Source organism: Aspergillus saccharolyticus (assembly GCF_003184585.1).
Source record: "Aspergillus saccharolyticus JOP 1030-1 unplaced genomic scaffold BP01scaffold_10, whole genome shotgun sequence".
NCBI classification, from domain to species: domain Eukaryota; kingdom Fungi; phylum Ascomycota; class Eurotiomycetes; order Eurotiales; family Aspergillaceae; genus Aspergillus; species Aspergillus saccharolyticus.
The window spans coordinates 347,323-372,872 of record NW_020290620.1 but is presented as its reverse complement, the minus strand read 5'-3'; the positions used below and the strand labels follow the sequence as shown (position 1 = coordinate 372,872).

At 54.3% G+C, this 25,550-nt stretch overlaps 2 protein-coding genes across 2 annotated transcripts; one reads left to right on the top strand and one right to left on the bottom strand.

The window, feature by feature from the left end:
• Positions 1 to 739: 739 nt before the first annotated feature.
• Positions 740 to 2,680, top strand: BP01DRAFT_381563 (Zn(II)2Cys6 transcription factor domain-containing protein; the record flags this gene model as incomplete). The annotated part of the gene is made up of 2 exons (XM_025577315.1): positions 740 to 873; positions 934 to 2,680. 2 exons carry the CDS (start codon positions 740 to 742, stop codon positions 2,678 to 2,680), a joined length of 1,881 nt encoding a protein of 626 aa, XP_025432491.1.
• Positions 2,681 to 3,413: 733 nt separating this feature from the next.
• BP01DRAFT_316494 (nonribosomal peptide synthase) lies at positions 3,414 to 22,887 on the bottom strand. The gene is made up of 3 exons (XM_025572588.1): positions 16,833 to 22,887; positions 10,253 to 16,780; positions 3,414 to 10,190 (listed from the first exon to the last, which is right to left on the bottom strand). The coding sequence occupies exons 1-3, from the start codon at positions 22,686 to 22,688 to the stop codon at positions 3,582 to 3,584; spliced, it is 18,993 nt and encodes a 6,330-aa protein (XP_025432490.1). The 5' UTR covers positions 22,689 to 22,887; the 3' UTR covers positions 3,414 to 3,581.
• Between the last annotated feature and the right edge of the window lie 2,663 nt (positions 22,888 to 25,550).

The following is a 25,550-nucleotide window of genomic DNA, read 5'->3' as shown; positions in this document are numbered from 1 at the left end:
GATCGGGAGGGGAGGAGGTTGTAGGGAGCGGACTGAATAATTCTTCTAAGGTATCTTCCAACATACATGGCCACGAGATGAATGAGTCGTTGCCCACTTTGGCGGTGACCGTTGCTGGTTGTGTTGAAAGCAGGGGGAGGCGGGTTTATACATTGAGTGCCTTATTTGCGGGTGCCTCCCTCTGCCAATTGAAGGCCAGCGCACTAACCCCTTTGGGCGGCTACATGGGACTTGGGAAAGAAATACTGGGCTAGTAGATAATTTATTTTATTGAGAGACTATTATATACTTTAATATCAGGGACTATTATACTGAAAAGATAGAATCTTGATTTCTCTACTTTTACAAGAGAATAGTTGCTAGTTACTGGAATCAACTTAGAAGTTACATTACTACTCTCTATTAGAAGGTATCATGCTATCATTATATTACTATTACATATAATAGCTAATTAGAATCTAGAACTTGCCTTTTGAAGCAACCAATCATTATCAGTTACCTGCGATCTGGTCCTCCTTCGCGCTTCGCAATCAAGGACTCTCACATGATCATTAGTCACGTGTGTCAACTGGTGGGGATCCGAAACCCGCCTGACAGCAATTCCTCCCATCCACCATGACTTCAAATCTCGACTCTTGACTGGGTCTTGCACCATGTCTTCCACGCATTCTTTCACCCTACGGGTTTGACTCCCACGCCCTAAACAGAATTCGATCATGACAGCAAAGCGTCCGCCATCATGGCTCCGCGGAACATTCAACCTTATGCCAACCCCGACGCCAGCCGCATTCTCGAGAACAATATCCACCCCCACCCCCAACCCCAGCGCCCATCGCCACCGGGCAGGTCCCGAAACGGGTGCAATACTTGTCGGTGAGTCATACAGCTTCAAGAAGAGTACCAGGGCTCATGTCTCTTTATCGCTCCTTGTAGAATCCGCCGGGTGAAATGCGATGAAGAACGACCGCACTGTCGACGATGTCAGACCACGGGACGGAAATGCGATGGATACAACGTGCTCCCCGCCAAGCAGCAGCAGCAGCAGCAGCAGCAGCAGCGACAATTCCACAACGGCGGCCCTTCCGAGATGCGTATCATCCAGCATACACCGCAGGTGACCCAGCCCACGCACATGTGGATGTTCCCCACCGTCGATAAGCTCCTCACGGAAGAGGAATACCGCTCCCTGGAATTCTTCCATGTGCAAACCGCCGCGTGTTTCGGCGCCCGTGCTGGAGGCTGTCTGCTGAACGCCGCCTGCCAGGACCCTGGGATACGACTGGCGGCCATGGCGCTGTGTTCCCTGCAGCGGGTGGTCCTGCACGGGGACAACACCCCGCCACATGCCCGCCTGAGGGGCAAGCAACTCGCCCTACAGCAGTACAACTCGGCGATCCGAAGAGGATTGAAATACTTTGCTCGCACTGGTGACGGATCGGCGGACCGGATCCTGTCGATGTGCGTGCTCTTCTTCTGCTTCGAGAGCCTCCAGGGTCACTTCCGCGCCGCCTTCCGGCACGTTGCCGCGGGATTGCGCATCCTCGCCCAGCAGCAACTGCGCGGTCGACCCGCGGGAAGTACCTTGTTGCCACCGGACGTGATCCAGTCGATCTTCGCCGCGTTGGAAAGCCAGATGCTGGAAATCGACGGGAAATCACCCCTCTCGGAAAATAACGGACTGCTGGCCGTACGGGGCGGGTCACCGCAGCAACGTCTGTGGACGCTCGAAGAGGCCAACGATTCCTTCCGCCACATCTACAACGACTTCCTGCGCCTGCTGAGCTTCTCATCCACCCTTGACGAACCGCACACTGAAGCGCAGATGGCGCTGATCATGGAGCAGATCCTGGCGCGATATCATCAGGTGCAGGCCGATCTGGACGCATGGTCGCTGGAATTCGATTTCTTTCTCGCCAACATCTTCCGCTGGGCCGACGCGGACCGCGCGTCGCTACAGTTGGTCCGCATGCTGCAGCTCTGGCGCACCATGATGGGCGTGCTCCTGCACATGCCGTGGCCGCCCGCCGAAACCGCCTGGGACGGCCACCTCGACGAGTTCACCACCGTCCTGAACCTCGCCGAGGAGATCCTCATCATGTCCCCTCCTCCCGTCGAATCGCCTCGCCCGAGTGCTGTTGCGGCGGCGGCGGGCAAAGCCCGCAGCAGCCCTTCTTCGACCTCCAGCAGCCCCGCCGCCGCGTCCGACGAGCTGCACCAGCGCCTTCCCTCATCCGTTTCATCGCGAGAGACCTCCCCAACAACTCCCCGACACGCATCTCCCACCGCCTCAAGCGCTATGGCATACGCCACCATCCTGCCACGACCACCGCATTCCTCCCCCTCGTGCTTCTCCATGTCGCTCGGCATCCTGCCCGCATTATGGACGGTCGCCACGCGGTGCCGAGACTCCCGCGTGCGGTACCGCGCGATCGACATCATCGGCCGTAGTAAGCGCCGCGAAGGCGTCTGGGACTCGGATCTGTACTTCCGGCTGGCGCTGCAGATCGCGCATCGCGAAGAACAGGGGGCTGGCCTCGATGTGGGCGCCGAGTATACGCCCGCGGATATCCCGCCCGAGGTGCGCGTGACGGTCGATGGGAAGTTCGAAGAGGGTCGCGAGGCGAAGATTACTTTCATGCGCGAGAATGTGAAGATCGGTGAGGAGGTGTTTCAGTGGTGAATTTCCTGGATGGTTGGTTTTGCAACTCTTCTGTTGATTCCGGGGAGGAGGAAGCGTCGCTCAATGTAGGATGAGAAGACGATCCTGTACTGACTGACTGGGTGGTGTCCAAGCGGACAATAACCCTTGAAGGCTGTACCAAACAACCTTTCACGCCCGAACTTGATGACTCGGCAGAACAACAGGCGGGGAGAGGTAGACAGATATAAGCAAACATCACATACCCCTCAAAGTGTTTGAGCTGAGCAGTTCCAGAACCGAAACAAATGCAGGCTTGATTGAGATACCTCAGCGTCATCTGTTGCGGATCTCCGGGAGCAATAAAATACTTACTTACATTGTAACTCGCTTGTTACTATATCTACCATTTAAAAATCCCACAAGTGAAGCTCCATAAATTCCACTAAGTCTTCGCCACCGTTCTCTGGACTACTCTGGATCATCTCTGACCACCCCCTCTGCCATTCGCTATCTAGCTAGGACTTGGGGTCTTTCCATAAATGAATCCCGACATACATGAGTATGCATCATACTTTACTGACGATCGCAACGCGAACTACAGGAGAGTTGGTTAAAGGGCCATGTAACCACGCTGGCCCGCCACCCCCGTCGGGCTCTTTAACGGTGAAATCACTACAACGGAATCTTATAACACTCTTGAAGTCCACTCATAAGGTGGATAGATCCTACACTCATTACAAACAATTCTATACTGTGCAGAAGAAGTATTTTTGACAGGATTGAATATGAATTCGCTGGTATAACTTCAGAAACAGAGTACAAAGTCTAATCTTCGTATACAAATCACATGACAAATATCATCCAACGCCGGCTCAAAAGCAAACAAGAAACTTCAGACGGAATACACACAAATTGAGGAGTCTTATAATAAGCAATCTGATCACGCCTTGGTGCGGCCAAACACCACCTTCTGTGGGACCGCAGCCTCATCACTCGGGAAATAACCAATCTGGCGCATGTAGGAGATACTCTTGCGCAGCGAAGCCAGCAGTTCATCCTTTTGGGGGCTTGGCTCGGCGCCGTGGGGCTGACCGGCCGTGACGGGCTGGCCCATGTAGCCACCGCCGGCTTCGAGGAAGTGCAAAACCGGCCAAAGACGGTGAGATTCGCCCTGGGCGTGCACCGCCGCCTTCATGGACTCGAGCCACTCGGTAGGACCCATCGGTTGCAGGGCGTATCCGAATTCATCGGCAAGCATTTGCCAGAGCTCTCGCGTTGTCACAGCCAGACGAACCTTGTCCTCGATGCGGCGCGGTTCTTTGCTGAGGAGTTGGTTTCCGATCACGATGGATGCCACTTGCTGGGCACCCGCCAGGAGGATGACGTTCTCCGGCTCTTGGGCATTGAAGCCACCGGTCTCCACGGCAGTGGCCACGACACGCCACAGGAAGTCGTCGGTATTGGACACGCCGGACTGGGCTGTGCCCACGATGAGACCCGGCTTCACGATCGATGCCGCCGTGGTCGAATACTTCTGGGCAAAGCGCTTCACCACGAGGTCGGCAACGAACTTGGACTGTCCATATCCGGTCGAGTGGGCCAACTCGGCGGCCAACATCTCGTCGGTGATGTTCTCGTCCAGGGGCACGTGACCGCCGGACACGAAGGTGAACCTGGGAGGGGCAGGCGAGCGTGTCAAGGCGGCCAACAGGGAGACCACACTGGAAACATTGACACCGCGTAGGCGGTGGTAGTCTGCTCCCCAGTGGACCATGGCACCGTTGTGGATGATAGTATCGATGTGGGAATCGACGTCGGTGCTGCGTCCCTCGATGGCAGCCCATTGCGCAGCGCTCAGCCCGAGAAGAGGCGCGGCGAGATCTCCAACCCAGACGCGCACTCGCTGGCGGTACTCCTCCTGCCACCACTGCGCGGCACTGGCCGACGCAACAATCTTCTCCATGGCATGCTGCTCGTCACGGGCACGGACGATGGCCACCACAGTGCGGATTTCTGGGTTGACCAAGAGCTGACGGAGAATCTCGCTGCCCAGGAAACCCGTGGCGCCGGTGAGAAGAACACGCCCAGCGCGGCCGGTGGGCTGAGGTAGGGTTTCCACGTCCGAGGCCTCGGACATCAGGGATTCCATCATGGCCTCGGCCTCGGCGAGTAGATCGATCGCTTGCTCATCGGCGGCATTGTCGCCTTGCTCGATCATGCGTGCCAGATCCTGAATAGTGACGGTGCTGTCCATCAAGCGATCAAGGGACAAGTTAACGTCGAATTTGTCCCGGATCATCGCCCGCAGCGAAACCACGGTGATGGAGTTCAATCCGCTCTGCGACAAAATGATGTTGCGGCCCTGCAGCGATTCGAGGTAGACCTCGTCATCTCCCGCCAATAGGTGGCTGACAGATTCACTCAGGGTCAGAGCGAGTGTGTCGGCCGCGTCAATGAGAGCCGCTTCGTGGCTTGCGGTCGTGCCGGTTTGGGCGGCGATGAGTTCATTGGTCGAATCATCCATGTTCTCGAGCCACTTTTGAAGCTTGGGGCGGTCGATCTTGCCCGAGGCGAGTAGAGGTAGAGTGCCAACACCGATGAAGGTCTGGGGGACCATGTAAGGGGGAAGATGGGTAGCCAAGTGATGCTTGAGCTGACCAAGAGACATCAAGCTGGAGTCTAGATCAGCTGGAGACAGAGGGCGCAAGTCGGCGGTTTCTTTCGAGTCGTCGTGGTCGTTCAATGTGTACACCACGACAATGCTCTCCTTCATGCGACCGGCGCGTGGTACCGCCACGACGGCATGTTTGATGCTTGGGAATGTACCGGCATGGTGCTCAATCTCTCCCATCTCAATGCGCAGACCACGGAGCTTGAATTGGGTGTCCTTGCGGCCGATGAAATGAATCGTGCCGTCCTCGTTGAGGCGGACGAGATCTCCTGTCTTGTAGAACCGGCGAGGAGTCGTCGACGCCTGTGTGCTGGGTAAGAGCTGCACCCAACGAGGGTTTTCAATGAAAGCTGCGGCGGTCTTTTCGGGTTCGTGGAGGTAGCCCCGCCCGACAATGGCACCTTCGACCAGAAGCTCGCCGACTGCGCCCATGGGCAAGAGAATGTCATGGTCTTCGCCATCGACGACCCAGATATTGCAACCCATCTTAGAACCGATGTTGGCTGGATCCACCGTGGGATCGCTCACTTCATTGGCAGCCACCGCGACAGAGCATTCACTAGGCCCATAGCCGTTGATCAGATGCAGCTTTCCGGCCCAGGTCTGAATGTCCACCTTGGCCAATGCTTCACCACCGAGAATCAGGGTCCGCAAGCTCGGCACATCCGAGGGGGCGATAGTGCGGGCAACAGAGGGAGTCATGAAAGTCCAGTTGATGTTCAGATCATTGATAATGTCAGAGACCTGAGCACCCTGGTGAGTGTCTCGGGGAAGGCAAATGCAGCCGCCACCAATCAGTCCGGTCAGCATTTCTAGAATGCTAACGTCGAAGGTGTACGGAGCGATTTGCATAATGCGTGTAGATTGTGAGATGCGGGACCTGCGCGCGTGGTGAACGGCACCACTGAGGAAGTTGGAGTGTTCGATCACACATCCTTTGGGTCTGCCGGTACTGCCCGATGTGAAAATACAGTAGATGATGTTGTCTGGGGTCACTGTAGTCACAGGGGGTTCGCTATGGGCAGGGAGGGTATCAAGTGAGGCAGGTGTTACGCAGAAGACTGCGAGCTTGCCTCTCCAGGTGGGTTCCAGGTCAGGGGATGTCAGGATCAACCTGGCGTCAATTTGCTGGAGAACGAACTCGAGTCGGTCGACTGGGTGTCCTGGGTCAAGGAATACAAAGGCACTGCCACTCTTCATTACGGCAAGCATGGCCACCATCGCCCAAGGAGATCGGCGGAAGAACAGTGGAATAATTTTGTCAGGCCCAGCGCCAAGTCCGGTCAGGAAGTAAGCCAGGCGTGTGGAGAGATCGTCCAGCTCGCCATAGCTGATCTGGGCCTCCTGGGAATCAATGGCAATCGCTTCTGGCTGCAGGCGAGCGCGCTCATTGATCAGCTCATGAGCCAATCGGTAAACACGATCGTCAGGCGATTGGTTCAGCTCCTCTAGCATCTGGATGTCATTCTCACCCAGAAGCTGCACCTCCTTCAGTGGCTTGCTGCTGGCGTCTTCGCCACCGATCTGGTTCACAAGGAAGTCAAATTGGTTCAGGATGTTGGACATCTGCTTCTCAGTGACAACGTTGGAGTCGTATCCAACTGACACCAGGACTTGCCCGTCAGAAACTTCGCATTCAGCCACGATGCCGAAAGCTGGAATGTCGAGGTCGGTGACGGGAATGCGCTCTAGACCAATGGGTGAGACCATTTGATCTTGCTGAGTCTGGATGAGAATGAGGTTCTCAAACTTGCATGCGGCCTGACACTCCGGGCTGAATTTGGCGATGTTCTGAAGACCAACATGCTCGTGGGGAATCATCGCAACCATCTGCTTTTGGACGTCCTGCAAAAGGTCCTTGACCGTTTGCGATCGGTCAAACACGACTCGGACGGGCACGGTGGTGATGAGAGGGGCGACAATCTCAGTGGTCCCGGCGATAGGAGCATTGCGACCCGTCTGGGTCATGCCGAAAACCACATCGTCGGAACGAGTATATTGAGATATGTTGAGAGCCCACGCAGTCCGAAGAATTGTAGGCACCGTGATATCCGAGTCAGCCAGCTGTGGTAGAGTGATGGTGTGTGTCATGACGCTCTTAGCCTTGGTTCGGTAATTCTTGGGCACCGAGGGGAACTGGGGTGCGGAGCAAGAGTCAAAGGTCGACTTCCAGTACTGCCGAGTAGCAGACTTGTCGAGCTTGGTGAGCCAGTGGATGAATTTGTTAAAGGGTGGGCTGGGGGTTGTCGACTTTCTCAGATACTTCTGTTCAACAAGATCCATCATCAGGCCGAGGGACCAACCATCGTAGATCGCATGGTGGGCAGTCCACACAAAGTAGTTCTGGTCCTGCTCTTGGATAATGGCATATCTGGCGAGAGCTGTGCCATACGTGACGGGGATTTCTTTGTCTTGGCGCAGGTAAGCCGTCAGATTGTCGCTGTAAGTCCAGCGAAGTTGACTGATAGCAGGGCTCAGGACAACCTGGTATGAACCCAGACGGCCGAGGTCGACGAGTCTGGTACGCAAGATATCCAGTTCTTCGGCAACGGCCATCCAGGCAAACTGGAACTCTTGAATGTTGATCGAGCTAGGAAGACGGTACACCGCTTGCAAAGTGTATAGTCCATGGTCTCTGGCAGTAAGAGACATGAGGCCCTCTTGAAGCGGAGTGCAAGGGTAGACATCCTGTAGGAGATTGCGTTGAATGGACACCTTGGAAGCTGCAAGACCAATAAGGTCCTCCTCCACTTTAGGGAGCAGTGAGAAGGGCTCGACCTGAGTCGGGGCAGATGCATCAGAGACGGTGACAACATTGGCCATCTCGCATAGCTTCTGGTGCTGGAAAATATCTCCAACGGTGATGGAAAGACCAGCCTTGCGAGCTGCAGACACCAACTGCATGGCACCGATTGAGTCACCGCCAATACGGAAAAAGCTGTCATCAGCACCAACTGACTCGGGACTGATCTTCAGAACAGAGGCCCAGAGCTCCTGCAGGCGCTTCTCCATCGCGGTCTCTGGAGCCCGCTTCTCGCCCTGGGTGAATGAGTATGTAGCGATCTGTTCAAGGGAAAGATTGGCTCCCAGATTGCGAAGCGCCTTTCTATCAATCTTCATGGAGGTGTTGCGGGGGATTTTGATCATGTCAATGAAGACAGATGGGATCATGTATGCTGGCAGGGTCTCCGTGAGCGACTGCTCGAGATGGCGTACCATGTTCTTGAATTCAGTATCTGGGTCTTTCAAGAACGAGGCCGGGTCATCTGAAGAACCATTAAGGGAAACCTTCTCAGTACCTTCGACCACGATGAAACCGGCGAGAATCTGTCTGCTGCCTTGGCTAAGAGGCTTGATCATCTCCACAGCAACCTGGGTATTCTCAGGAAGTCTGGCGCGAAGTTGATATTCGACTTCGCCAATCTCAATTCTTTGACCATGGAACTTGATCTGAGTATCCTTGCGTCCCACGAACTCGAGCCGGCCGTCGGGGCAATGTCTCACCAAGTCACCAGTCTTGTAGACACGCTTAGCGGCGGGTCGAGTATCGTTGCGCAGCCATGCTGGTGTGTCAATATAGGCGGCTGCGGTCTTCTCCTCATCCTTGAGATAGCCTCTCGCCAGGTTCGGCCCCTGCACAACAAGCTCTCCGACGCATCCGATAGGAACCAAGCGGTCGTGGTTATCGGGTTCAGTGATCCAGAGGTAGCAGGTGATACCCGCACCGATATCAGCACAAGAGCTTTCCGGGAACAGCTGTTGGTTGCTGGTCCAGATCGAGCACTCGGCAGGACCGTAACTGTTGATAAGACGGACCTTGTCGGCCCAGGTACTGTGGAGGTCCCGAGAAATTGCCTCTCCTCCTAGGGTCAAAGTTTTCAGTGTGGGGACGTCGCTGGGCTTGAGCAAGGAGGCGACCGATGGAGTCAAGAAGGTCCAATTTGCTTCCATGCGAGTGATGGCCCCCGGGATATCGTTCATCCTCTCGGCATCAGTGGGCACGCAAACACAACCACCGTGAGTCAAGGTGATATAAGTCTCTGCGATGCTGACATCGAAAGTATAGGCGGCATATTGGAAGGTGCGAGTGTTCGGGCCAATTCCCACCACCGAAGCGTTTGCGAGGAACATGGTACATAGGCCCATGTGGTCAAGAATAATACCCTTGGGCAGGCCTGTACTTCCAGAAGTAAAGGGCACGAATGCAGCATTTTCAGGCTGGGCTCCGTCGAACTCCAGGCTCAGCTGCTCGGGCAGGCTTTGCATTAATGAGTCGGTGACAGCAATGACTTCTGAGGCCATGTCGATGAGTCGCTGAACAAATTGGGGAGCAGCGAGAATAAGCTTTGCTTCACAGCGGGAGATGACTTCCTGCAGTCGAGCCGGCGGGTGAGATGGATCCAAAGGCACACAAGCACCACCAGCCTTCAGGATACTCAACATCGCAACAATGGTCCAGCAGGACTTGTTGAAGCAGACCGGAACCAAAACTTCTGGTCCGACCCCGCGCCCGCGAAGGAAGGCTGCGAAGCGCGTAGTCATGTTGTCCAGCTCGAAGTAGGTGAAGTTGCCATCCACGGAGCAGATCGCAGCATTCTGTGGGTACTTCAGTGCAGCACAGTGGAACAATTCATGCACTGTGTTGCGAACAGGCTTGTAAGGAGTTGAGTTCCATCGGAGAAGTTGGTCTTTCATTGCACCGCTGGTGAAATCGATTTCCCGCAAGGATGCCTCGGGCGAGCGGGTCAAAATATCAATGAAGTTCGCGAACGACTGGGCGACAGCCTTTGCTTGCTGCTCCGAGAGTGCCGAGGACCAATAGCTGAAGTTGATTTGCAAGTCTTCGCCCTCGACACTGGCGTTAACAGCGATATCATACTATATTTAAGTCAGTGTATGAAGCCAGAAGGGAGCGGGAGCGGGGTGGATTTAATACTTACCTCAGTGGAACCACCACCAGCGAGGTTTTCGAAACTGACCAACTCCTCTTCAGCGCCTGCAGCAGCAGAGGCAAATGAGAGAGTGGTGTTGAAGGCTGATCTTCCTTGAAGGTCAAGAGCATGGTGGATCTCTGCTAGAGAGCAGTGCTGGTGAGTCAAACTATTCAGCACATCGTCGCGAGCTCCCTCCAGGATGTTGATAAGATTTTTGTCCTCCGAAAGAGTAACACGTAGGACCATCATGTTGATCATGGGACCGACGATGCTTTCAGCACCATCCAACGGGATGTCACGACCGTGGGAAAGATATCCGAAGCACACATCCTCCGCACTCGTATAGTGGCGGAGCACAAGTGCCCAAGCGGTTTGCAGGACGCTGGAGATGGTGAGGCTCTTTCTGGAGGAGAAAGAGGCGATTCTCCGGAAACCTGGAACATTGAACTGTAGTGCTTGCGGCTTTCTCAGTCCCATTGCATCCTGATTGATGCTGGGGAAGTAGCATGGCTCCAGTCCGTCGAGGTATGTCTTCCAGTATGCGATCGCATTGTTGCCCTTTTGCCCCTGGAGGTAGGAGATGTAATTGCTGTAAAGGGGAGCGGGGCTGGAGAGACTTTTCTGGTAGGCTTGAGCGACCTCGTGAAGAATGATGTCCATGGCTGCTGCATCGAACAGGCCGTGGTGCATCCGAATTGCGCAGCAGACTGTTCCACTGGCATCAGAGCAGACGGTCAGGCTGTGCCAGGGTTCTGTGCGCTTGAACTCGGGAGCAGCAAGGCCGCGCAAGAAAGCTTTGGCCTTGCCCTCGACACCCTCAATGACAAGAGGTGCATTTTGAATCTCGCGGAGAACGACCTGGTCGAATGCGCTGCTCTCCTCGAGACCCTCGATGAAGATAGTGCGCAATATTTGATGACGGCGAACAACTGCCTTCCAGGCTTCAGCCAGGAGGTGGGCATCGACTCGATCGGTTGGGTTCCTTGGTTTAACCTCATAGATATTGTCGACATTGTAACTTCCCGTTCCCTTGGTCTGAGCGAGAAGAAGACCTTCCTGGAGAGGAGAGCATGGGTACACATCTTCAACCACAGTCAAGTCTTTGAGGCCAATGCTAGCCAAGCGCTCTTTTAGGATTGACTCAACTTTGCTGTCGTCGAGGTTCAGCAGTGGGTATTTCTTCTCAGATGGCGCAGTCACTCCGGAGGCAGACTTGGCGTGGGCTTCTTCATGGCCCTCTTCCTGCTTGGTTGCTATGATAGCGGCAAGCTCCGAGATCGACCCAGTCAGAAGAATTTCCTTGATGCCCAGCTTCAATCCTGCGTCTCGCAGCCGGTTCATCACTTTCATGGCAGAAATAGAGTCACCACCGAAGCTAATAAACGAGCGATTGAGCACAATCTTGTCGGTCGGAATGTCCAGGACCTTGGAGATCACGGCTTGAATTGCACCTTCCGTCTCATTGGCAGGAACGGCGGATCCAGCTGTCGTCTCGAGCTCCAGGATCTGCTCAACAATCTCCTCATCCAACTCATCAACCCATTTCTTGACCTGCTTGATGTCGGTCTTGCCCGAGGTCTGTCTCGGCATTTGCTCCACCGCTACGAAGACAGTGGGCACCATGTAGGATGGGAGGTTCTCTCTAAGAGCCTGCCGAATGCTAGCGATCTGAAGGTTGGAGTATTGCTTCCATTCTTCAGACAACGGCCGCAGAGGCTCGGGTTGAACAATCTGTTCTTCAGTGCCCTCAAGAGTAAGGACGGCAACAAGACGGTCCTTGAGTAGACCCTGTGTGGGCAACAGAACCGAAGACTGTCTCACAGCCGGGTGCGACCACATCTTGTGGTTGATTTCGCCCAGCTCGATACGTTGGCCGTGAAGCTTCACTTGGGCGTCCTTTCTACCCACGATCATCAAGCTACCATCCTCAGCATAGTAGACCAAGTCACCGGTCTTGTACAGACGACCTGTTTCACCGAATCGCTGTTGCAGCCAAGCAGGATTTTCGATGAACACCTCCTCTGTCTGCTTGGGATTCTTGAAATATCCGCGTCCAACGATCGGGCCTTGAATGAGCAGTTCACCAACCGAACCAATTGGCGCGAGGCGGTTATGATCATCCGAGAGAGTGATCCAACCTTGACAGCCAAGAGGCACACCGATGTTGGCTGAAGAACTGCCGGGAACCAGGTCGACTGTTATGCAAATCATTGAAGTCTCGGTAGGACCGTAGACACCCTTGAGAGTGACCTTGTCACTCCAAACTCGCACGACGTCATGACCCACCGCCTCACCTCCCGTCACGACGTGCTTGACCAAAGGTACGTCTTCAGGTTGGATCATTCGAAGCACCGTGGGGGTGAGCATGACAGAGTTGACCCGCAATTTGTTGATGGCTCGCACGATGTCCCCCTGCTTCTCCTCTTCGGTCGGGAAGCAGACGCAACCGCCCACGCAAAGCGTGGTGAAGATTTCCATCAGCGAAGCATCAAAGGTCAAGGCACTGAATTGGAGCACTCGTGACTCGCTATTGTAGCCAAAAGCCTGGCCTTGATAGATGAAGGATGAACAAGCGGAAGCATGTTCAATCATCACACCCTTGGGCTTGCCAGTACTTCCGGAAGTGAAAATGACATACATGAGATCGTGAGGGCTTCCCTTGGCCTCAAATTTGTCTGCAGGGCTGCTGATCGCTTGGATGGCCTCGACTCCTATCTGAATAGTGTTCAAGGCGCCGAAGAGGCTAGCATGACGATTGAAGATATCGGTTGTTTCCGCATCAACAATGATCAACTCCGACTCCACGTCTTCAAGAATTACTTGCATACGGCTAGGCGGGGAAGAAGGATCTAGGCAGACAAAGGCTGCACCAGTCTTGATAATTCCGAGCATGGCGACCACGACCCAAACTGATTTCTTCAAGCAAATGGGCACAATGCGGCCAGGGCCAATCCCACGAGTGGACAGATGGTGAGCGAGCAAAGTAGATAGGCTGTCGAGCTCACCGAAGGTCAAGGTGGTACCATCGGATTGCGTAACGGCCGATTGCGCAGGATGAAGCTGAGCTCGCTCCGACACCAGATGATGCGCGCACTTGGTGACTTCCGGATAGGGTTGGGCATTCCACTGGCGAACCTGCTTTTCATCTTCTGCACTGAAGGCCTCGACGTCACCGACCTTCAAGTCTGCTTCGTTCTTGCACAGTTGGTCGACAACTTGATGAAACTGCTTAGCGAGCCGCTGCACCTGATAGGCCTGGATAACCTTGCTGTCATATTCAAAGTTCAGGGTCGCGTGGCCATCTTCGGTTAGAATGCATTCCACGTTTAGAGCGTATGTGTGCAATCCTTTGGTGGGAAGCTCTACTCGCTCCATACCGAGCGCAGTTCCACCAATCATTGCTGGTTGGACAACAAACAGATTCTGGAAATCGCAAGCGGCCTTGCAGGCCGAGTTGATCTTGCTGATATTCTGGAGACCTAGGTGCTCGAAGGGGATCGCTTCTGTAGTCTGACTCTGTACTCGAGCTAGGAAATCCCCTACTGACATAGACGCATCAATCGTGATGGACATTGGGACTGTGACAATAGTCGGGCCCATAAGTTCAGTAGCTTGAGCAAGGTTGACATTCCGGCCACTGCGAGTCGACCCGTAAGTGACCTTGGAAGAATTGGTCAACAAGGCGATAGTCAGACCCCAGGCAGCTGAGAGCAGGGTCGAGGATGTCACATTGGATTGACCGTCGAGGACAGTGTCTTTGAGCTTGTATGTAAAAGCCTGATTAACATCCGGCTCATATAGAGAGCTAGGAAGTTGAGGAAAGACAGTTGGCGAGGCATCGTCAAGCTGAGTTTTCCAGAATGCAATCGAGTCAGCATTGCTCTGCTGCTGCAAGAACTGAATGTACTCAGCAAACAGAGGTCGAGAGATGGAAACAGATTCATCTTGGTATCTCTTCTCGAGCTCGTCCAACATCAAAGCGAAGCTCCAACCGTCATAGAGGGAGTGGTGAGCGGTCCAGACGAAGTATCCGTCTGATGTCAAGCCATAGCGACTTAGTGGTGTTCCGTATGTCATGGATTTCTCCTTGTCTTGCTCAAGATACTGCGACAAAGTCGGAGCATACACCCACTGGACGCTCTTTTTTAGCACAACCTGGCATGTACCGCGAGTCTCAGTGGAGACAATGACTGTACGGAGGATAGGGTTTGACTCAACAACCTGGTCCCAGGCTTTGCGGAAACGGTCTAGGTTGAGGTGTACCGGTAGCTTGAATGGAGCCTGGAGGACATATGCATTGGCTTGGCTGGTAGTCAACGCAAGAAGACCTTCTTGCAGTGACGTGGAAGGATAGACATCTTCGACCGTATCAAACTTTTCACTCGAAAGATGTTTCTCCACAATGGAGCGAGCACTTTCAACGCCCCCGATGAGGCTGAAGGGTCCTTCGTACTTCGGCACAGCAGAAGCACCTTCAGCTGCAGCGGCAATCTGAGCCATGTCGCTGAGTTTAGGGTTGTTGAAAATGTCAGCAACAGACAGAGACAGGCCTTCCCGACGAGCGGCGGTAGCCAGCTTCATGGCTTCAATCGAGTCACCACCAACACGGAAGAAGTTGTCATTGGCTCCGAACTCAGACGCCTTGAAGAGGGCACTCCAAAGCGCTCCAACCTTTTTCTCCATGGGTGTCTCCAAAGCCTTCTTGCTCCCGCTAGCGAGAGAATATTGTTGAAGGTCGACCTTGGACAAATTGTTGCACAGCTGCTTCAGCACCTTGCGGTCAGTTTTACCAGAGGCGGACTTTGGCATCGTGACCAACGGGAACCAGAGATGGGGCACCATGTAAGGCGGCAAAAGTTGGGCAAGCACGGCTTCGATCTCGAACATCGTTTCCCGGAGGTCGTCCGTCATCGGTCGGAGAAAGCCGTCGCCCTGGACCTCATCACTGGCCTCGAACTCGAGGAAGGCAGAGAGGATCTGCCGTCCATTGCCATGCTCGGGCTTGAGCGCATCGACCGCCACCTGAAGGACCTGCGGGAACTCGGTCTTGATGTGGTGTTCAACCTCTCCCAGTTCAATACGTTGTCCGTTGAGCTTCACCTGGGTATCTTTACGGCCGACAATAGACAAAGTGCCGTCGGAATTGTATCGACCCAAGTCACCGGTCTTGTACAGCGTCTGCTCACCCGTGTGGTACTCGGACATCCAGCTCGGAGCTGAGATGTAGCTTGCCGCAGTTCTGGTTGGGTCGTTAAGATAACCTTGGCCAACGATGTGACCATGTACCACGATTTCTCCAATAGCTCCGATCGGAACGAGCTTGTCATGGTTATCGGCGTCGACAATCCACAGCACCGAGCCAACTGGGTATCCAATAACCTCAGGCTTGAATCCAGTCTCGCTGAGAGGATTGTAACAACAGTAGACGCAGCATTCGGCGGGACCATATCCTCCAATGAGGTTGACATGATCCTTCCAGGTGGTGATGCTGTCCTGTGGAATCGGTTCACCACCAAGCATGAGAGTGGTCAGGGAGGGAACATCCTGAGGTCCAAACAGACGAGCTAGAGTGGGGGTCATGAACATATTGTTGACCTTCATCTCCCTCATGGACTGTACCATACTGCTCATGCGGTCCTCCTCCGAGGGAACGCAGATACAGCCGCCATGGTACAAGGTTGTGAATGCCTCCAGAATGATGGCGTCGAATGTGTACGACGAGAACTGGAAGATGCGAGAATCGTGTCCGTAGTTCATCACCTTTCCGTGGTGCTCGAAAGATGAGCAGGCAGCCTTGTGGTGGACAACAGCACCCTTAGGCTTTCCTGTACTGCCAGATGTAAATTGAACATACATGATGTTCTCCGGCTTGACCGCTGTCTTGGGGAGACAATCCTCGCCTGCCTTGGGAAGCTGATCCAACATCTCCTGTGACACCACAATCAAGTCTGCAATGAGCCTCTCACAGCGCTGTTGTGTTTGCGGAGAAACAATCAGGAACCTAGCCTTGGTGTCCTCAAGAAGACCCCTGAGCCGATCATCAGGATGCTTTGGATCAAGGAGGACAAATCCGCCACCAGCCTTGAGAACTGCGACGAGAGCGACAATAGTATAGAGGGACTTCTCGAAGCACAAGGGAATGCAATCATCAGGCGAGACTCCCTTCTCAATCAAGAGGCGTGCAAGGCGTGTTGATGCCTTGTCGAGTTGCTCGTATGTGTATGTGGCCTCCCATGACTCCAGAGCATGAGCATTGGGGCGTTCGACAGCATTTTCGTGAATAACTTCATGCATGCAGCGGTCGACCGCATAAGGAAGCTGACTATTCCAGTTCAGCAAAGATGACTTGTCCAAGGGACTAAGCAGATTCACGTCGGCCAGGACGGTCTCGGGGTTCGAGAGAAGCGACATGATGGCGGTGCTATAAGTGTTGGCAATGTGGACAGCCTGACCGCTCGACAGCTTTGAAGTCCAGTAAGTCAGATCAATCACCATTCCTTCATCCCGCGTGGCAACGTTGACGGTGATATTGAACTAGACACAAGGTTAGCGTACGATCTCAGATTTCCCGTGCTTTTAATCTTACCTCGGTCGGATCATAGTCGTAAACTGTGTGAAGGTTCAGATCCATGGACTCGTCGGGCGAATATCGCTGGAAAGACATAGCAGTGTTGAACAATCCTTGCGCAGTGACGCCCAAGGCATGCTGCATCTCAGCCAAAGACACGTATTGGTGGGTCATTCCTTTCAAGAACCCGTCCTGCATCTTTTGGAGGGCGAGCAAGGCAGGCGCATTGGAGTCAAAGTCCAAGCGACAGACAAGCATGTTGATGAAGGGACCCACGGCGTCCTCGATGCCATCAAGAGGAGCATCACGACCGGAGGTGAGATAGCCGTAGCAAACACTTTCCGTTCCAATATATGTTCGGAGCACAAGGGCCCAGGCAGTCTGAACAACATTGGCAATGGTGATTCCATAGCGCTCAGAGAAGGCACTCAGCGCTTCCTTTGTCAAGCCCGGCAACTCCACATCGATGGACTCTAGTGCCTGAACTTGCTCCCGACCGTCATTGAGAATCGGAAATTGGCATGGCTGGACATCTTTGAGGTAAGTGTTCCAAAAGTCAAGCGATTCTTCCTTCTTGGCCTCTTGAAGGAAGGTTACGTAGTCGACATAAGCAAGGGGAGCGACGCTGCTTAGCTGATCGCTGTAAGCACGCCTCAAGTCGCGCTCGATGACAGCCATGGATGTACCATCGATCAGAACATGGTTGATCTCCAATTTGAGGTAAAATTGACCGTCGTCGGCATGGCAGACGGCCAATTGATGGGGTGCCTTTCCTTCGGCGATTCCCACCGGTCTCAATGCGCGCAAAGCCTGAACAGGATCGCTGCTACGAAGCTCCACCACCTGTGCCTTCATATTCTTCAGCACGAGCTGATCGTAGAACTTGTCGGATGCAGCACTCTTGACGAAGACAGTTCTCAGCATGGGGTGGCGATCGATGACCTGCTGCCAAGCAGCAAGCAATTTAGCACTGTCGACTCCCTCGCGAGCACTAGCTTTCTTGATCGTGAAGAATTCATAGTCGCCCACGGACTTCAATTGGCTCATCAACAAACCCAGCTGCATAGGCGAGCAAGGAGAGAGGCTCTCGATCTCCTCGATCGTCTTCACTCCAACCTCTGGTAGGGTAGACGCTGCCAGATTCTCCAAGCCCTCATAAGACAGAGAGAGAAGAGGGAAGTCGCTCAGAGTGAGGATCTCCGACTGTGCCATGAGTTCATCAATACCACCCTCGAGGACCTGACGATAATGACTGATCCAAGCGCTGATAGCTGCTGTGTGACGCATCTTCTTGTTGTACTCAAAGGTAAACTCCATCTGCCCATTGGAGACACCGGCGGAGATCTCGAAAAGAGAGTAGCGCTGCATCGCCGGGCTGATCTCAGCACAATCCGTTCCAGTAATGGTGGATTCTTGGAAAAGAGCATCAGCTTTCTGGAGTTGCTGGTAGAGGCCAAGGTAGTTAAAGACAATCTCCATATCCTGCATCCCATCGGTCAGAGAGCGGGCAGTAAAGTAGCGCCAACCGTTGTCGGCAACCTTGCGGCGATTGTCCTTGAGCCGCTTGAGGGCATCCAGCCACTGGTCACCGGACGCCTCGTAACTGATGGGGTACATGGTGGTGAACCATCCGACAGTCCGTGAGACATCGATCGCCGACGTCCAGGGCTCACGGCCATGTCCTTCTAGATAGACAGCAGGGGCAGCTCGGTCGGAAAATGCATGGCGGAATGAATGAAGCAAAGCAGCAACCATGACTTCTGTCGGCTCGGTGCGCAGAGGGAGATTGCAGTCTCCCAGGAGCAGCGACGTCCTCTTAACATCAATGGCGAAGGATTCGGTGGTGATGTCTCCCCACGTATTGGATTCTCCCTGCATTCCCCAGTAGTTGAAGTCTCCAACAGGGGCCTGCAGGTCCCAAGTAGCCCGTTCTGAGAAGGTCTCAGATACGTATTCATGCTGCAGTCTGGTCCAGGTCTGGAAAGAGATAGTAGGCTCGGAGCTGACTTTGCCGGACTTGATCACATCCTCAAGATCCTGGAAGATGATGCGCCAAGAGACGAGATCGATAACCAAGTGATGGGCTGCCAAGAAGATGTACCTAGCGTCAGGAGTGGTACATACTTGAGCTGTCAAGACAGGTCCTTGGCTGATGTCGAAAAGAGTCTCAGCCTCGCGGAACTTGGCGATCATTTCGTCGCGGCTGCAGGACTGTCTAGGGAGCAACACAAAGGAATCCGCGACATCGTTGGTTATTTTCTGATGCCAAGATCCATCGAAATGTTGGAATCTGGCACGAAGCATGGAGTGTCGTAGCACGATAGTTTGGAGTGCCTTCTGAAGCTCCTCTTGCGAAAGATCCTCGCCCAGCTTCAGCACGAAGCTCTGGTTGAAGTGATTCTGTCCCTGAGGCTGCATCTGGAAGAAAAGCTGCTGAATGGGCGCTAGCTCGAACCATTCATCGAGTACTTCAGCTTCCACAGCCGCATTGTCCGCTGTGGATTGTTCAATGTACTGTGCCCGGCCGGCGAGGGCAGCCACTGTACGGAGCTTGAGAACATCCTGGACAGTGACCCGCACATTTTGAGAACGAAGTCGAGACATAACCTGCATGGCCGAGATTGAATCACCACCAACACTAAGGAAGGAAGTATTGAGGCCCACCGACTCTAGGGGGAGGTTCAGTGTAGCACTGAAAGCAGCCTGCACCTTCTTCTCCATATCCGAGGTAGGCTGGGCGGTTGCTCCCTCAGCAGTCGCCATTGCCGCAATGGACTGGTAGGTGGCTTCATCCACATCTTCGAGCCATCCCTTCAGCAGCTTGCGATCGATCTTACCAGACAGGTTGAGCGGGATCTTTTTGAGAGTGATCCACACAGCCGGCACCATGTAGGGAGGCAGTTTCTCTGCAAGTCGATTCTCAATGATGGTCGTCATCTCAGCTGCTTCAGCCTTGTCGCTTCCCTCAACCAAGGTGATATCGCTGGTAGGGGTGCCGGCACTGCGTTGAGCGATCTCCTGTAAGGACAGAATACAGACCAGCCGGCTCTTGTAGGGCCCAGCCGCTGGAACCGAAACCATAGCATGCTGAATCTCCGGGCTCTCAGACAGATGAACCTCAATCTCTGCCAATTCCACACGCTGTCCTCGAACCTTGGCTTGGGTGTCCTTCCGTGCAACGAAGCTCAGAGACCCGTCTGGGTTGAACCTGGCAAGGTCACCAGTCTTATAAATACGACGGTACTCTTGTGGGAACGTCTTAGGCAGCCATGCTGGATCTTGAATGAACGCAGACCGGGTCTTCTCGGGCTCGTTCAAGTACCCACGGGCAACCGTTGCACCTTGGACGACTAATTCACCAACACAGCCGACGGGCGTCAGCTTATCATGATTCACAGGGTCAACCAGCCAGATGAGAGCGCCAATGGCGTGTCCGAGAACAGCCGGGTTGCTTTGTTGGGTAGCAGGGGGGTTCGCCGAGCAGTAAACAGAGCACTCTGCCGGCCCGTAGCAAAGAATCAGGTTGAGGTGGTCTGCCCAAGTCCTGATATTCTCTCTTGTTGGGGCTTCACCACCAAGGGTAAGCGTTCGAAGAGTCGGGACCTGCTCGGGACGAAGCAAGTTGGCCACGGTGGGGGTCAAGAAGGCATAGTTGGCCTTCATGCGGTTGATAGCGCCGGCAACATTGTTCATGCGCTCAAGGTCCGACGGGATACAGATACAACTGCCCTTCATCAACGAGGTGAAGATATCTCCGACGCTGACGTCGAAAGTGTGGGCAGCGAACTGGAACACCCGAGACTCAGCATTGATGCCGAATGCCTGGCTGTGAGCGGCAGCACTGGACGCAAACATGCCATGCTCGATGATGATACCCTTCGGCTTTCCAGTACTGCCAGAGGTGAACAGCACGAAGACTGGGTTCTTTCGGTCAGCGCGTGGCGCCAAGGTATCAGAAGCCAAATCATTCGACTCAAACCATTCTGGACTGAGTGCAACGACCTCACTGACAAGACCCTTGAACATATGGCCATGCTCGGGAGTAGTCACAACTAGGTCCGCTCCAGCATCTGCAATGATACCCTTCAGACGATCAACGGGGTGTCCAGGGTCCAGGGCGACACAAGCGCCTCCAGCCTTGATGATGGCCAGCATGGCAATGACGGTCCAGGCCGACTTGCTGAAGCAGTGAGGAACCAAGGTCTCCGGACCAACACCAAGGCTGACAAGGTGTCGAGCGAAACGATTGGACAGCTCGTCTACTTGAGCATATGTAAAGTCGCCATCCCAGGAGCAGATGGCAGGAGCATCGGGGGTCGCCAGGACCTGATCACCAATGATATCATGAACGCAGCGTTCCTCCTTGACCGGAAGCTCGTGGTTCCAACTCATGATCTGAGCATAGTCATCCTGACTCACCAAACTCATATCACCGAGTTTTACCGCTGGGTTCGATCGGAGCTCTCCAACGATATGCTCGAGCTGGGAGCAGATCCGCTCGACCTGCCACGAGGAGAGAACACGGTCATCGAAATCAACCTGGACCCCGACTTTGTCACCACGAAGCAAGCACTGCACGACCAGAGCATAAGTGTAGATGCCTACGTCGGGTGACTGGATTTTCTGGATGCCCAAAGAGCTGATGTTGCCCTCGTCCTCCTCGGGTTGAACAACAAGCAGGTTCTGGAAAACGCACGCGAGACGGCATTCGCGATTGATCTTGGCAATGTTCTGCAATCCAGCGTGCTCGTAAGGCATCATCTCGATGGTCTGAGTTTGAACCTTGTTGAGTAGATCAGCCACTGTTTCATCACGGTCCATTTGGACCCGGACGGGGATAGTGGTAATCGTTGGCGCAGCCATCTCTGCGACGGCCGGAATATCAACGTTTCTGCCTGCAACAGTCACACCGACTATAACGTCGTCACCAGCGTCCGAGTATTGGCACATGAGGATGGACCAGGCGGTTCGGATCAAAGTCGACGCTGTGACGTCCGACGAGGTGCTACCCTTGAGGCCAAACTCATGGTGGTGGATGTTGTTAACGCGTGGTTGATATGTCTGAGAAGGCAACTGCGGAAACTTCGGAGGATTTGACGAGGACAGATAGGACTTCCAGAAGTCATTCGTGGCGCCTGCCTCCATGTCCTGGAGATGAGCAATGAAGCGGTTGAACGGTGCCACATGTGGTTGCGACATTCCATTGTTATGGTATGCCTCTTCCACCCGCTTCCAGAGAAGCGGCAGAGACCATCCATCATACAGGGCGTGGTGAGCAGTCCACACAAATGTCGCACCCTTGATGCTTGGGATCAGAGCGTACCGAGCAAGAGGATCACCGTATTGCATTGTTTGTTGAGCATCTGCTGCCAGGTATTTCTCGACATTGGTTGGGTACCTCCAGTCAATCGACGATTTAGTCACAACCTGGTACGTGCCAGAAGTGTCAGTAGGAACGATGGTCGTTCGGAGGATCTCTGTTGTGTTGGCGACAGATTCCCAGGCGGCGCGGAATCTCGCCAGATCGATCTCAGCTGGCAGCTTATAAACGTTCTGGTAGATATAGGTTCCCGGTTCTCCTTGAGTGATAGCCATAAGACCTTCTTGCAACGCAGTTGCGGGGTATGCATCCTCGATATCCAATCTCTCGATGCCCCACTTGGAACTGAGCTCATCCATAAAGATGGAGATATCAGTGACATCAACGAGAGAGAATGGCTTGATGGCTTGACTGTCACTCTCCGAGAGTACCTCGGCAACCTTGGACATCCCTTCCAGGGTAGGATGACGGAAGATCTTCGACACGGTCAGGCTTAATCCTGCGGACCGAGCGACAGCCGAGAGCTTCATGGCTGCAATCGAGTCACCTCCCATCTGAAAGAAGCTGTCATCTAGGCCGAGAGTCTCGGGTGAGACTTTCAAGACTTCGACCCAGAGCTCTGCAATCTTCTTCTCGGCTGCTGTGGCAGGCTCGCGCTTGACGGTATTTGCACTCGCAAGGGAAAATGAAATGAGTGTCTCCGCGGAGAATTCCGCCGCCAGATCACGCAAGCTTCGGCGATCAAGCTTACCGTTGATCGTGGTCGGCATTTGCGCCATGGGGATGAACAACGAGGGTATCATGTACGACGGAAGGTGAAGAGCGAGGGCCTCCTTGAGCTGGCAAAGTTGCTCCCGCCGCCCTTCCGACATACGACCGAGAAGTGAGTTCTCCGTTTGAGCATCATCCTCGAAGTGGATGAAGGCTGCAAGCGTTGGCTGTTCGTTCTGGACCTTGGGCTTGATTACTTCAGCCACAGCCGCTTGCCAACCAGAGCACAGGTTCTTGAGATGGAACTCGATCTCGCCCAGTTCGAGTCGCTGACCATTGATCTTGACCTGTGTATCTCTGCGGCCAACAATGTTGAAGGTTCCATCTTGGCTGAGGTATCCCAGATCGGCCGAGCGGTAGAAGCGGCGAGGGGGTTTGGTGTTTGGCACCCAGCTCGGGTTCTCAATGAAGGCCGCATTTGTCTTCTCTTCATCTTTCAGGTAGCCACGAGCGAGACCCGGTCCTTCGATCAACACCTCACCGATGGCTCCCACAGGGCACAGCTGGTTGGGATCCATGGGATCCGTGATCCATTGCAGAGCTCCGAGAGCCAGACCGATGTTGGGAGCAGGGGTGTCCCGCTTGATGCTGGGACGGCCCGCGCAAAGAATAGTAGTTTCCGCCGGTCCGTACATGTTGTTCAGTTGGACGTGATCTGCCCAGGCTTCGATGATTTCTTGCTTTTGGGCTTCTCCCGCCGTGGAGATGGTCTTCAGGCAGGGAACGTTGGCAGGGGTAAGCATGTTTTGAACGGTGGGGGTCAGAAGAGCCCAATTCACCTCCAACCGGCGGATGAAGCCTTCAAGGTCGTCCATTCGTTCCTCCTCCGAAGGCACACAGACGCATCCGCCGTGAACAAGAGTGTTGAAGATTTCTCCTACACTCAAGTCGAAGGTGTAGGTCGCGAACTGGAGAGCCCGGGTGGAGCTGTCTAGATGCATGATCACGGCATGGTGGATCATACTCGAGATCAAGGCACGGTGTTCCACCACAATACCCTTGGGCTCTCCCGTACTGCCGGACGTGAAGACGACAACGGCCGGGCATTCGGGCTGAGCAAAGCGGATGAGGGCTTTTGCGCGTCCCTCAGCGGCCAGCTCGTTGATCAAATCTGGTGTGACGGCGACCGCATGTTTCACAAGCCCAGAGAAGGTGCTGACGTAGGCAGGACCTGCCAGGACCACTTGGGCGTCGATCCTGTTGAGGATGACCGTTTGGCGGTTGACAGGGTGTTGGGGGTTGAGAGCAACGTAGGCACCACCGGCCTTAAACACAGCCAGCATGGCCACAATCGGCAGAGTCGACTTGTCAAAGCAGAGGGCTACGTAAGAATTGGGGCCTACCCCCAATCCCTGGAGGTATGCGGCCAGATGGTCGGCCTGGTTGTTCAATTGCTGGTAGGTCAAATCCCCGCCGAAGCCGGCAGCAGCCGGAGCGTGGGGCTGCTCGAGCGCCTTGCGCTCAATCCACGTGTGGACACATTCGTTGATGGTCACTGGCATGTCAGCGTTCCATTTGAAGACCTGCTTCCGGTCCTCTTCACTGCACAGGTCGACCTGGGAGACACGGGTGGCGCCCTGGTCGGTGACCGCCTGCAGAGCCTTCTCCAGCGACCCGGCAATGCTTCTGACTTGGCTTGCGGCCAGCGCGGAGGCATTGTACTCGAGAACAACTTCGATCGAATCCGAGCTCACTTGCGCCACAAGTTCGATAAGGCGCTACAGATCATTAATTTCCGCCAAATCGTCGATTGTCAACCAAAGGGTCCAGCTACTCACCTTGTCGCGTGCGACAGACAGAGACTCGCCGACGACACGGTTCAACCTCACACTGGTATCGGGAACCACGTTCGACAGGCTCTCAATCTCCTGCAACGAGACGTCCTGGTGCGACCACGAAGTCTCCTGCCACCGGGTAAGCTGATCTAACAGCTCGTGCAGCGTGGTGGAACCTCGGGTCCAGCTCGCACCGCAAACGCTGTTCTTGACGGATGCGCCATCTTGCTCTACGCTCACGAAGGTGACCGTGTCTGTGCCGAGGAACCGACCCAGCACCGCTGCCCAAGCGGTCTGGAGGATCACCAACAGGGAGGCTCGCTGCGACTGGCAGAGCGCATTCAGTGTGTGCAGCCTGATTCCAGCGCTGACCGCACAGCTGGACCACTGTGCTTCTCCCTCGTACGACTGCACGAGATGGGAGAGACGGCTGATCTCCATGCTCGCCAGGCTTTTCGTCCAGAATTGCGCAGACGCGTCTGGGTTCGTCTTGTTGGGAGCCATTGTGCTTGTAGTAGGTATTAATGTTGTAGTTGAAGAAAAAAGTATATAGCGGGTATCGTGGATAAAAGTCTATAGAGTCTATGTCAGCTTTTCAAAGAGGGTCTTTTTTACCTGTTGGTTGTTCTATGTGTACAATGGCCGCGACAGCGATAAACGCGAGGTGGGTTGAAGGTGCGAGGTAAGTGGAACAGAGTGAAGATAGAGTGAGGATGAAGCAGGAGAGGATCGTGGCCAAATCCCGCAGAAAGAGCGTTGGAAAAGGAGTCAAGTGTCAGTCAGGTCTGTCAAGCACGAAGATCCAACTCCCAGCAGCGAGCTCACGTAGAAGTCTCAGTCCTTGTAGCCTGACTTCAGCGTGAAAGGAAT

Bases quoted from the DNA above. Each gene is read 5' to 3' on its own strand.
- BP01DRAFT_316494 (XM_025572588.1), bottom strand. From the start codon at position 22,688: ATGGGAGGTGACTCGATTGCAGCCATGAAGCTCTCGGCTGTCGCTCGG. The intron at 16,781-16,832 runs GTAAGATTAAAA...CCTTGTGTCTAG, and splicing joins ACGACTATGATCCGACCGAG to TTCAATATCACCGTCAACGT. The intron at 10,191-10,252 runs GTAAGTATTAAA...ACTTAAATATAG, and splicing joins CTGGTGGTGGTTCCACTGAG to TATGATATCGCTGTTAACGC.